General features: G+C 40.1%; 1 protein-coding gene across 1 annotated transcript in view; it reads right to left on the bottom strand.

The window, feature by feature from the left end:
* DCDC1 (doublecortin domain containing 1) overlaps positions 1 to 13,839 on the bottom strand; it is a 406,529-nt gene that overhangs the window by 74,636 nt on the left and 318,054 nt on the right. The window contains exon 21 of the mRNA XM_029060915.2: positions 1,652 to 1,775. Coding sequence (XP_028916748.1) covers positions 1,652 to 1,775 — 124 coding nt within the window. The remainder of the gene's footprint in view (positions 1 to 1,651; positions 1,776 to 13,839) is intronic.

Genomic DNA, 13,839 nt, shown 5'->3' with positions numbered 1-13,839 from the left:
AGCTTTCGAGCCTGAATCTGAATTGAATGTGAACCGTGGGTATTTTACATTTTTCGTTGCTCTGGTGGATTTTGGTGTGTTTGATTCCAGGGGTTACCCTGGAAAACAGTTGAGGCTGAGCTGTTTCCTGCCCCCCAGAGTTTCTGGATGGACTGAGACTTTCCCAGAAATAGATGAACCCTGACAGGCCTCATGAGATCTGGGCTGAATGAGGAGAATAAACACAGTTCCCTGCCTTGGCCTATCCACCAGGGAGAGACAGTGAGTGACACCACACACTGGAAAGCAGCGGGAAGACGTGCTACTGTGGAAAAAAAGCAGCAGACCCTGACTGTGGTCAGAGTCTGACGCTAAGCAGGCTGGGAACACTCTACCTCTGATCACAAATGGCTTTTCCCATCAATTCTTGCCACTACAGGGGATCAGACTGGAGCAGGAGAGGTGCAGTAGTGAACTGTGAAACTCCCCCTTCTGCTGCCTAACTCCTTTGATGGTCTTTGAGGGGACAAAAGAGGAACTGGGTGGTCTTTAGGGTGAAGTTAGGTGAGGGAAAGCAAGTGGGTAGAAGGCAGTGGCATTTCTGGGTTCTCAGGATAAGATCTCCGTGAGCTGGAGAACTTCAGCCTTGCCAAGGCCACAGAAGACAGCATATGTCACTGGCAAAGGGAGAGGCATCATGGTTGAGGGGGGCCTAATCAGAAGGAAAGGGGTGGGGACTCAATCAGAATCAGGAAATCTTTCCCACCAGTCAGATCTGGCCAGTGTGGGGGTGGGAAGTGGAGAAGTAATCCAAAGGTGGAACAGACATGCCACTCAAAAAAACTGGTGAAAGCTGACCTAAAGTTTCTCCACTTTCAAAGGAGTCAATAACTGGAAAATCATAAGGCTTCCAGGTACCTGGGGGAAGGCCTTCCAAAAGAAAAATAACTGTAAAAAAGTTGGTTTCATTTAGGGCTGTTCTCCTGACTTCGTATTCTCACTGTCCCAGTTGGGGATGTTCTGTGAGCAAATTTATTTTTCTTCATATCAGTTTATGTTCAATTTAATTTTGCACACCCATGTCAAAGTCCATCTGCAACAGTCCCTTGGCGGCCTGGTGTTCATTCATTCATTCAATCGTATTCATTGAGTGCTTACTGTGTGCAAAGCACTGTACTAAGCACTTGGGAGAGTACAATATTGATGCAGTGGGCAGTTTTTAGGTAAGAGGCCTTCTCTGATTTAGCCTTAATTTCCCTGGCTCCCTCACCCTTCTTTGTCACCTATACACTTGGATCTGTAACCTTCAGCCACTTGACCTTCACCCCACCCTCGGCCCCACAATACTTATGTACATATCTTCAAAGTATAGATTATAAATTATGTATTTATATTAATGTCTGTCTCCCCCTCTGGACTACAAGCTCTCTGTGGGCAGGGAACATATCTATCAAATCTGTTGCATTATACTCTCCCAAGCATTTAGCATGACCATCTATGATGATCATTTCTAGAGTAAATAATGATTCTTTTCTGTTTTCAAACCACTTCAACTGTTTCTATTCTGTGTCTTTAGCACAACTGCATTACATCCTACTGAAAATATACTTCTAAGAAATGGGAATCTTGCAGCTGAAATATATCTTGAAAGTTTCTCCAAAAATAAAATTACCTCATTAATTTCTCCATTGGGAAGGACTGGCCACAAGTATGTAAGGTTGTTCCACAGTGGATTTTCAACTCTGGAATGCTTCCATTGGTCCGGCTTATTCGTTCCTTCATGTTTTATGGCCCACCTACAGAAAAGAAGAATAATGAGATTTCATTCATATAGGATATTGTCATTATTTTGTAATTTGGGGCTCACACAATTTTTATATAGTTTAGCTTTACAAAAGACTCCGAGTTTCAAACCCTTAAATTTATGAGAAGAATATTCAGTAAACCTTGGTTAAGAATTTTTGAGCAACAAGAACCCAACTGTCTCCCATTATAACATTCGCAGGCTTATGTGCCAATTTTTATTTTTGAGAGCGGGTGCAAAATGATGGGAACTATTTTAAGGGTGAAGGGGGCTGGGAGAGTCAAAAGCAAGGTCTAATTGAAACTAAACTTGGAAGGAACAAATAGTGTATGATTGGGCATAGTGAGTTAAAAGAGCTGATAGGCAAAATGGAGAGAGATGTTAGAAAGTCTTGAAGCAAATTTTATGGAATTTTCTCTTGATGCTGAAGGAGAGGGGAAGTAACCGGGGGTTTCTGAGGAGTGGAGAAATGTGTGCTGGACAGCCCTTCCGGCAGATGATATATACCACAGTGTGGAATACATACTGGAGAAGGGAGACTGGAGTTGGGAATACCAGTGTGGAGGCTGGTACAAATCTAAGTGTGCTATGGCCAGAGCTCAGATCAGGGAGGAAGGATTTGGGGCAAAAAGCAAGAAGGGAATTTGGAAAATGTTGTGGGGGAAAAAACTGGCATGATTTAGGAGTTGAGTGAATATGAGATCTGAAAGACAAGTGAGGGGTCTTGGATGACACTGTGGTTGAGAGCTTCTGGAACAAGAAGTATGGTGGTATTATTGACAAAGATAAGACTGTGGAGAAGTTGGGTTTGAGAGGGTAAATGAGAAGTTCAACGCTTCTTTAAAAACGGCAAAAGCTACTGTCACTGTCAACACCAAGACTGAGGGGTTCTCTCCTGCTTAAGCCTGACATACGACTACCTCGTGCTTTTAAATTTGAAATAGAGATAATAGTCCCCTAATTTTTTTTCAATGGTATCTGTTCAGTGCTTACTAATTTTCAAGCATTATTCTAAGCTCTGGGGTGGAAACAAGTTCATCAGGTTGGACACAGTCTCTGTCCCACATGGGGTTCACAGTCTCAATTTGAAGAAGGACAATTTAATCCTCATTTTACAGATGAGGTCACTGAGACACAGAGAAGTTGTGACTTTCCTAAGGTCACACAGCAAGCAGTGTTACAAGATACAAGTTATTACTCAGGGTGGACACAGTCCATGTCCTACTTGAGGCTCACGGTCTTAATCTCCATTTTACAGATGAGGTAACTGAGGCACAAAGAACTGAAGTGACTTTCCCAAGGTTACACAACAGACAAGTGGCTTAATTGGTATTAGAACCCAGGTCTTTCTGATTTCCAGGCCTGTGCTCTTTCCACTAGGCCATGCTGCTTCTCAATCGCCTAAACCAAATGATATTAATAGGTTTACCCAAATAATATTAACAGGTTTACCCAAACATAGGGATTTAAAGTTAATTTATTACTTGCAGAATTGCCTGTGAATTTGTCCAGAGTTAAGAAGAAACAGCCAGAGGTACACAGGAACACAAATACAGAGGGAGCATGTATGGAAGCCAACATTCTCTGTGTGGAGCAGTAGCATTGTCTGCACGAGCAGGTGAGAATAGAAATTACTGCTCTGCCTGCAACACCATTTTGGCTGCCACAGGAAAAGCTGATGCTAATGGAAGTAGCAGCTGAAGTTTCCATTTTTACCCTCTCTTGCCACTACTATAACGCTTCTTGCTAAATTCAGGGAAAGGTAAGAATTCTGTACAGTGTAGTATCAATTGTAGTTTTCTATCTTTCTCTGCTGCAGTTGCTTCACTTCTTAGAAGTATCTTGCCTGAAGCAGCCCAGCAGAAAGCAGGCTAGAGGCTAAGAATAGAAATTAAAGCATTGCCACTACTGTGATAGCCAAAAAGGAGGTGTGCAATTATTTCCTTGGTGGTCAGAAGGAATAAAAGTATGTGAAGGTCTAACACTTTGAACAGATATGAGCATTCGCAGCCTGAAAATGATCACTTTTGATGACAAAACTTTTCAGTGAAGTCTAGTTAGGCCTTGATTATAAAGAAAGCCTTAATACAATTAATACTGTTTAAGAAAATACTAGAGGAAACCGTATTGGCAGAGAATATATCATAGCTCACAGGGATTCCTGGAGCTCCCAAAACAGTGAATTAAATGAGGTGATAAGAATAAGGGACGTTAGCACTTTTTGAGAATCAGGAAGTTCAGAGATATGGCTTTCTATTTACTCTCTAGTTGGACCATCAAAAATGGTCTTCCAAGGATTCTGAGTTGAAATGGTAGATGAGTCTGTGAGGTCATAGGTTGGAAGAATGGGAGAATATCATAATCCTTAACTCAGTTGGACAAAACTTGAGTAACATTCCCATTAGACTCCATATGCAACGTTTGGTAGAGAGCCATTTTCAGTGTTGGTAAGTTGTTCATGAACAGGTAATCAGAATTTTGAGCAGCGAAGCTAATTTTGTTGTACTCTCCCAAGTGCTTAGTAAAATGCTCTGAACATGGCAAGTGCTAAATAAGATTGATTGAATGATGGAAGCCTTCCCCTGTGTAAATACAAGCCATACATCTAAGCTCATAGTGGAGATCTAGATTTAATCTGGAATTTTTCTTGAATGTTTATTATTACGTCTCACCAGGAGTTTTCACATATAAGACCTTATGCTGTCCTTTTTTTTTTTTGAGGGAAAAAGAAGAAACCCATAAAGGCTTCTAAAGAAAGAAAAATGTCATCACATCCCACCCCAGTATCAAGACCCCTTTATGTTTTACATCATATCGATAGATCTCTCAGAATTAGCCAGGTTTGTGTGCTAAATAGGTTTGTGTAATAAACATTCACAGCATTACAGAAAGTGGGATTAGGCTGCCAACTTTCAGCCCAGGGGGAATTTTTATATACAAGTTAGAAATCTCTTAAAATTCTGTTTATAAATGAAAGGCTGACAAAACCCTTAACTATAACGGCAGTAATGGGCAAAACTGTAATGACAAGTGCATAATATAAATTAGATTTTTAGCACAACCAATTGTTTCCCAGAAAGATCACTAGGTGGAGACAATGATTCATGAATTGTCTACTGACAGACATTTTTCTATGAATTACCACTCTGGACATTTTTCACTTGTCTTTTCAACGTAGCACAGGCAACACAGCCTATATTACTATTTTAGGGGAATTTCCTCGGAAAACAAGTGTACTTGGAAACACTTGGCCTTATATAAATGTTTCCACCTGTTGCAGGCTTGCCATTCAGTGTCCATGATACCAACAGTAAAAAATCTAAAATCTGTTGATTTGTAGGAAAAAAAGATAGAACAATTCTCTAACTTTGGGTGTCACCTTTTACCAGTTCAGTGAAAAAATTAGATCTGGATTCAGTCAAATAAAAGGTTGGAAGAAATTCCTGCCTCACTGATAGAGTTTTAATCAAGTCTGGCTCACCTTCTGACGGTAAGAAATCACTGGGAAGGTTTGGCGGTCAAGAGGTTAAAAAAATTCCAAAGTGTTTGAATTGAAATGCAATAGGATCTTTCATATTCTATCAAGAAACAATTATACTGTTTCCAGGAATATAATGAAGCCAATAACAAAATTCCTTACAGTATATAATTTGAGTCTATTGTAAATAATAAATACTTTGGTGAACACCAGTCCAAAATCAGCATGTCTTTAATAAACAGGCTTGGAAAAATGATCAGATTAGCATTCCATTAATGTCAAGGCCAAATGATTTTTTTTTCCATATGTGCTTTAGACTACAAGGGCCCATTTCTTTAACTATGTCATTTTAATTTTTTGGTATGTCAGAAGTCAAGGTGACCACACGAATATGAAGATATTCTAAAAACACTTGGCTCCAGATAAAACATTGAAATAGTCTAACTACAGAGATTAAATTTCTATCTTTCTTTTTGATTACAATACAGTACAAATGACTGGTATTTCAATAAGCACACCGCACTTGTTCAGACATTGAATCCCCAAAACAGAATATACTAATTGGGAGGGAAAGAAGCAGGGATCTTAATATGATCTACTGCAGTAAAATGCTGCTTTGATTTCAATGGGATTGGATTAAAGCATAAACAAAGTTCCAACAGGATAATGTGGTTTTTTCTAAAATTTTTACTTATGGAGCTCTATTCTTCAAAATACTACAGAAATTATTCTAACCCAGAGGACGCTATGCTTAGCCAGGATACCATGTATCAAGTGCAGTTTGCAGTAGAATCTCTCTCACAACCTGGAGGAAAATATGCCTTTAAGGGGTCCGTTGAATTGTTGTAACATGTTCTGTATCTCTCTTTAGCCCAAGATATGGTAAAATAAACATCATTGTAAAGGATCTTTCATGTTGCATGTATTTCACAACATCACTTTTAAAAACAGAATTTTAACAGTTACTGTACAGTTTTTTTTTAAACGTAGGCATAAAATCTATCATCGCATACTCCAGTGATTATATGCCAGACATTCAGAAACCAATGAGATTGTCATTTTCCAAATTCTAGCATTCCTTGTAGCACTGAAACACTATTAGATCATTAACCATAATTTACACATAACAAGTAACCTTTTGAAATAGCTATATGGATTAAATGCCACATCATTTTCTAACTTGAATAATGGGTAAAAAACTGTTAAATGTACCATGTAAGCAGTTTCCTGAAATTCAATCCCTTTACCCCTTTTCTTTTCCTTTTGCTAACACATTGAAATTATGTATATAAAAACACAGATGGGATTTTAAAGTGTTCTGGATGGAGGAAGGAAACAATGATCATTTAATTTCTCATCATCTACAGACCTTTGGAAATTCTTAAGCCTGAAAAACTGAACTTATATTTACACTGTAAACATCTGAAGTCAGGGGAGGGGGCTGGATAAATGACCTTAGAGGGTGCTCCCTAGCTCTGATGACTCTATAATGGACTTCATTTGAGGGTCTTTAAAATATTGAAACAAAAATTAAACACTCAACCAATTTCTGAATGTCATGCATAGGGTTTGAAAATTAACAACACTATATTGATATTTAGCTTGGGAAAAGAACAAATCCATACAGAGTAGCAAGGGTAATCGTTATTAGAGAGACAGAATAGAATTATCTAAATATTTGACTTAAAAGATTATTATTTAAAGCTCTAAAGTATGAAGGATTTTAATGTCTTAGCTTTAAATACAATCCAAAATTCCCAACAAAAATGGTCTGTGAACATTACGCTGCAGCTAAGGAACAGTTATGAAATAGCTAAGAAACACAGAAAGTTAAGTAGAGAATGGAGCAATTATCTTCTGGATTTGATCAATGCAATCAATCAATGGTGTGTACTGAGCAGTTACTGTGTCCAGAACACTGTACTAAGTACTTGGGAGAGTACCATACAATGAACCTGGTAGACACCCCACCCTAAAGGAAGTTACAATCTAGTGGAGCGGGGAGATAGACATTAAAATAAATTACAGGTGGGGGAAGAAGCAGATTAAAAAGATATATACATAAGTGCTGCCGGGCTGGAGCAAGTATAAAAGTACTTTAGGGATAGAGACACAAGTGCATAAGCAATGCAGAAGGGAGGATGAATAGGGTAGGGGAATGAGAGGTTAGTCAGGAAGGAAAGGTTCTTATGATTTTAGTAGGGCTCTAAAATGAGGAGAGTGGTGGTGCACTGTCAGAGATGAAAGGGGAGGGACTTCCATATTTCTGGGAAGATGGAAGGTTTTGGTGGCGAGAGGGATGAGCTGGAGGTACAGTAAATTCATTCATTCATTCAATAGTATTTATTGAGTGCTTACTATGTGCAGAGCACTGTACTAAGCGCTTGGAATGAACAAGTCGGCAACAGATAGAGACAGTCCCTGCCGTTTGACGGGCTTACAGTCTAATCGGGGGAGACGGACAGACAAGAACAATGGCATGGGCATTTGTAGTAAGAGATCAGCGAAGTAAGTGAGGAGGTGGAAAGCTGATTGAGTGCCTTAAAGGTGATGGTAAAGTTTCTGTTTGATGTGGAGGTAGTTGGGTAATCACTGGAGGTTTGGGGGGAATGGGCGCACAATATTTATTTATAAATTTTAGGAAAATGATCTGGGCACCTCTCCGAGTCCCCTTTCCACCTGAATTACCTAAAATAAAAGCCCAACTCTTCGCCTGATTTTCCCAGGCAAACCCAGCTTTAAAGAACTGCCTCACAGTATCATTTCCTTGCTGCATCAACATATTCACTCAGACTTTTAAGATTTCCATCCAGAGTGGCCCAACACAATCAATGGTATTTATTGAGTCCCTACTGTGTGCAGAGCACTGTACCAAGCACTTGACTATGCTCTATTTAGTTTGCAAGACATCTGTGTACTCATGCTATTCTGCAGTTTAAAGGGGAATTCAAAATCCTGTGGAAAATGAATGCATTCTTCTAAAAGTTGATGTTTCAGTGAATGAGAGGTTTTTGATTATTTAAGGAAAAAAAACCCACTGAAATAAAATCATCTGAAATTTGAATCCTAGAGGAGGATTTAAATCTTGTCTCTCCCATTAGAGTAATAGACGCTTGTGGGCAGGCAATGTATTTGCATTTCCCAAAGGCTTAGCACAATGCACTGCACCTGGCAGATATGAATAAATACCGCTAGTACTATTAGACGATTAAAGGACCCTATAGAGAGGAGGAAACAAAAGGCAGACAAATTAAGTGTTCTTTTTGACAGATGCCTTAATTTTGAAATCTTTTATTTCTAGCTTTTTATTCCCTTTAAAGTAAAAAAAAATATTTTTTTCTCTTTGTCACTGCATGAAGGGTGAAATTACCCATTGTAGGGTAGGTGTTAGAGCATCTTTTGAAGAGGTTCTAGGCTATCAAAACAATGGCCCATTAAGGACATGGCCCCTAAAGAGAACAGTACCTGCATTCTTTGCTTTAGAATCAAAAGCTGATGATCTGTGTTCATATGTATGTTTAATGCACCCAACCCTTCCAATCTCCTCCAAGAGACTTCTCCTGACTAATCCCTCATTTCCTCTTCTCCCACTCCCTTCTGTGCTGCCTTGACTTGCTCTCTTTATTCTTTCCCCCTCCCAGCCCCACAGCACTTGACCATATCTCTAATTTTATTTATTTATATTAATGTCTGTATCCTCTAGATAGCACTTATGACCAAATTTCTAATTTTATTCATTTCTTATTAATGTCTGTATCCCCCTCTAGACTCTCAGCTCATTCTGGACAGGGAAGGAGTCTGTTATATTGTACCCTCCTAAGCTCTTCACACAGTAAGCGCTCAATACATATGATTGACTGTCTGACCAGCCCCACTCCCTACAGAACAATTCTGGACCCCAAATATCTATGATGTTTCTTTTGCAGCCTTCAGTGGCATTAGAGATCACTCTTTTTTTTTAAATGGTATTTTTTAAGCAATATGTGCCAGGCACTGAATTAAGAGCTAGGATAGGTACAAACTAATCAGGTTGGATATAGTTCATGTTCCACATGGGGGTCACAGTCTTAATCCCCATTTTCCAGTGGAGGCAACTGAGGCACAGAAAAGTTAGATGATTTGCCCAAGATCACCCAGCAGACAAGTGGCAGCACCACCTGTTAAACCAAGAAACTTCCTTTATCCTGGATTCCACCTCGCCGAGATCACACCAGTGCATCTTTTCTCTCCACTCGTACCCCTCTAAAAATGACACCAGCCTTTTCTATGGAAAGAGATGTCCTTATGTCCATGGTAGGTTTTTAACCAAAAAAGTTAAGTCTGTCAAGATCCCTTCTGACTCATTTAGTACATTCCCCTGCACCAAATAGACCTGCATCTAAAACCAAACTGAACATATCCTCTGGGTTTGAAAAGATATTGGCAAGGATATCTACCAATTCTACAGTACTGTCTTCTCCCAAGTGCCTAGTACAGGGCTCTGCACATGGTAAGCTTTCAAATACCATGATTAATCTACTGATCAAAAAGAAAGGCAACTCCCTCCACTGGTACCCTAACATTTGATAACCTTCATCTCTGCTGCTACAGTTGAAATCCAATTCCAAGGACAATAAAAAATTTTGAGAACATTTCCATGCTAGTAGAAGGAGCACAGGGCTAGAAGTCAGGAGACCTGAGTTCATTCATTCAATAGTATTTATTGAGCGCTTACTATGTGCAGAGCACTGTACTAAGCGCTTGGGATGAACAAGTCGGCAACAGATAGAGACAGTCCCTGCCGTTTGACGGGCTTACAGTCTAATCGGGGGAGACGGACAGACAAGAACAATGGCACGAAACAGCGTCAAGGGGAAGAACATCTCGTAAAAACAATGGCAACTAAATAGAATCAAGGCGATGTACAATTCATTAACAAAATAAATAGGGTAACGAAAATATATACAGTTGAGCGGATGAGTACAGTGCTGTGGGGATGGGAAGGGAGAGGTAGAGGAGCAGAGGGAAGTTCTAAACCCAGCTCCTCCATTTACTTACTGTATGACCTTGGATAAGTCACTTCACTTCAGTTTTCCCTCCCCTTTAGACTGTGAGTCCCATATGGAACAGGGACTGTATTGTATCTGACTGATTCTACCCTGTGCTTAGTGCAATTCTTGGCATATGGTAAATGCTTAACAAATAATAATAATGACTGTGGTATATGTTAAGTGCTTATTTTGTGCCAAGCACTGTACTAAGCAATGGGGTAGTTACAAATCTGTCAGGTTGGACACAGTCCCTGTCCCACATGGGGCACACACAGACTTAATCCCCATTTTACAGATGAGGGAACTGAGGCATAGAGAAGTGAAGTGACTTGCTCAAAGTCACACAACAGACAAGTGGTGGAGCCTGATTAGAACTGAGGTTCTTCTGACTCCCAGGCCCATGCTCTATCCACTAGGCCATGCTGCTTCGAAATAACAAAAATAGTATTAAATCCACATGCCCTCAGGCTTTCTGGGTAGGTCCTTTGGCATGTCTCTGCAACAGTCCATCAGCCATGTCACATGCAGGAATTAATAATAATAATGTTGGTATTTGTTAAGCGCTTACTATGGGCCGAGCCCTGTTCTAAGCGCTGGGGCAAGTCATTTTATTCTCTCTATCTCAGTATCTTCATTTGTAGAAATCAGATAATTATTCTAATTGCTTCCCTCACAAATGTAAGTATTAATTCGATTTTAAATGAAACACTTGAGATAAGGACCCCTCACAGCAATTCAAAATGCTATGTGTCTTGCATTTGCATTTGACTGTTCGTACTCTATAGACACAGAAAGGCAATGTAAAGCTCCATTCCAAATTGTGCCTAAATGCACATGCTGTCACAAGTATTTAAAGTAAATGTTATTTTAAATGAGCTTCAGAATCATTTTAGTCTTTGCCATTGATGAGACTTAGGAAGTCTTCTTTTCTGAGCATCTCACAGGCAGCCTAACAGGTTAGGCTATTAACAGGGGTTCAGAGAAAGATCTACTGCCTTCACTATCCTTACTGTAAAATAGAGTTAATTAAGGGCTATGGAAACAGAGGACGATTGATCCAACTGTCATCATCATTCTGGAAAGTTCCTTATGAAGCCCATGAAAGCCAGATATAATCTCCCTTTAGATGTGGCTGCACTAAATAGCTGGTCCCAGCCAACCCACTCACTCATATTAAGAATAGAGAGGCCACTCAATTTTATACGAGGCAGCACATTTCTAGCTAGTTCAGGTGATCATATTATTAAATGCAAGTATTGATTATCTGAAAATTTCCACCGATAAAATTATCACACGTATCCCCTTATGGTGCCCTTGTTTAAGTAATGTAACATGCCGCATTTGTTGTTTGTGTCATGGTAGATGATTTTGTCTTTATTTTAATCTCTGAGGAATGTCACCAGGAGTGATAGGTATTTTCATAAGTAAATACACTTTTTTTATTTATGGTAATTTATAACCTATTAGTCATTCTCTTAATCTAATAAAAATAAGGGTGGAGGGGACTGCAAAGGAGGGATCAGTCTTTTGAGGGCCATTAGTGGTCTCTCTAAAACATGGGCGCTAAAAGCGGTTTCTTCCACAATTCCCTTTTTGTCTCCGAGTGTTCAAAAATAAGAACCACCATAAAATCTGTTAAGTAACTAAAGAAGTAAAATACTATACTGTTTGGGCAAGTACAATGGAGGTAAATGATACAATTCTTGCTCTCAGATTATTGTATTTTTACAAAACATGCGACAATTACTTTTTGGATAATAATAATAACTATGGTATTTGTTAAGCACCTATGTGCCAAGCAGTATTCTAAGCACTGGGAAAGATACAAGGTAATCAAGTTGTCCCACATGGGGCTCACAGTCTTAATTCCCATTTTACAGATGAGGTAACTGAAACACAGAGAAGTTAAGTGACTTGCCCAAGGTCACACAGCAGACAAGTGGCAGAGCCGGTATTGGAACTCGCATCCTCTGACTCCCAAGCCCGTGCTCTTTCCACTAAGCCACGCTGCTTCTCTAAATTTTGTAGGGAGAGAATCATTCCAAATTTGTGGGTTAGAATCAAACACCATTAAAAGAGAGGTTGTAGCATTTACAGAGATCCCTGGATGATAAACACTGTGGCCTAGTGGAAAAAGCAAGGGTCTGGGAGTCAGAGGACCTAGGTTCTAATCCCAGCTCTGCCAATTGCTTGCTGTGTGATCTTGAGCTAGTCACCTAACATTTCTGTGCCTTAGCTACCACATCTGCAAAATGGGGGTTGAATCCTCCTCCTTCCAACTTAGACTGTAAATCCCATGTGGGACTGTGTCCAACCTGATAAACTTGTATCTACCCCAGCACTTAGAACAGTGCTTGACACATAGGAAGAGCTTAATAAATACCATAAAAAAATCCTTAGACATTAGGCCCTAATGGCAAGTTTGGCGGTGTCTTTTCACTTTTTATTGCCTTGATATTTCCAATGTATTATAGAAATTAGGGACCTAATTTCCTCAGGGACTGGGCCTAAATAATAATAATAATATTGTACTAATAATTGTGGCATTTGTTAGCCACTTACTATGTGCCAGATACTGTACTAAGCACTGGGGGTAGATACAGTTGGCCATAGTCTCTGTGTGTGCTTCGCAGTGTCAATCCCCGATTTAAAGATGAGGTAACAGGCATAGAGAAGTGAAATATCTTGCCCAAGGCCACACAGTACACAGGTGGCAGAGCCAGGATTAGAACCCTAGTCCTTCTGACTCCCATGCCCATACTCTATCCACTAGGCCATGCTGCTTCTCTAATTCCAGAGTATTCTAACCCAGCACTCAGTACAGTGCTCTGCACACAATAAGCACTTAAAAAAAATATTACTACTATTTCTCGTAACACATCCTGGACATTGTGAGGTATTAATTGTAGAAAACATCATTAGCACTGCTCACATTTGACTCTGTATGGGCTTAGGAGAGCCGTGGGGGGCCCCCATATCCTGTGGTTAGATAGCTTAAGCTGGCACTCTCGCACCTATTAACCTCTCTCCATTCTGCTGGGGGATCACAGGCCTTAAAACCTGAAAACCTTGATGAATTTAGGGGGAGGTATTGAAAAACTCACCCTTGGATAATAATACCTGATGTGATGGGACAGTCCCACTGTAGACTAGACCGGCAGGAAGGAAACCCTGCCTCCAAGATGACAGTGATGGCTTTTCTTCGGCAGTGACAGTGCTTTCATTGTTGTTATCTCTAAACATCATGGTTGACCGGCTTCCTCTGACCCATAGATGGAGTTTCTGGAGTGGCCATCAATTCAGCCTCCAATTCACACTGCTTTGAAGGACCAGGTTTGGTTTTGCCAGGCAGCCAAATGACCATAATTGCTAGTAGCTTCTGGCTGCTTATGGTTGCCTTCTCATGGGATAGCTGGCCAACCCTCCTCCGTAGCCTTGGAAGAAGAGGTAGGGCCAGGCAGCATTGGAGAGTGAAAAATTGTGGTGAACAGTGCAATACCACAGCACAAGTAGAGAAGGAGAGAAGGTGTCCACCCTTGCAACTCTAA

This window comes from Ornithorhynchus anatinus, chromosome 3 (assembly GCF_004115215.2).
Source record: "Ornithorhynchus anatinus isolate Pmale09 chromosome 3, mOrnAna1.pri.v4, whole genome shotgun sequence".
In the NCBI taxonomy this organism is placed as follows: Eukaryota; Metazoa; Chordata; class Mammalia; order Monotremata; family Ornithorhynchidae; genus Ornithorhynchus; species Ornithorhynchus anatinus.
Note: the sequence above shows the minus strand (reverse complement) of the source record. Positions and strands in the feature narration are given on the sequence as shown.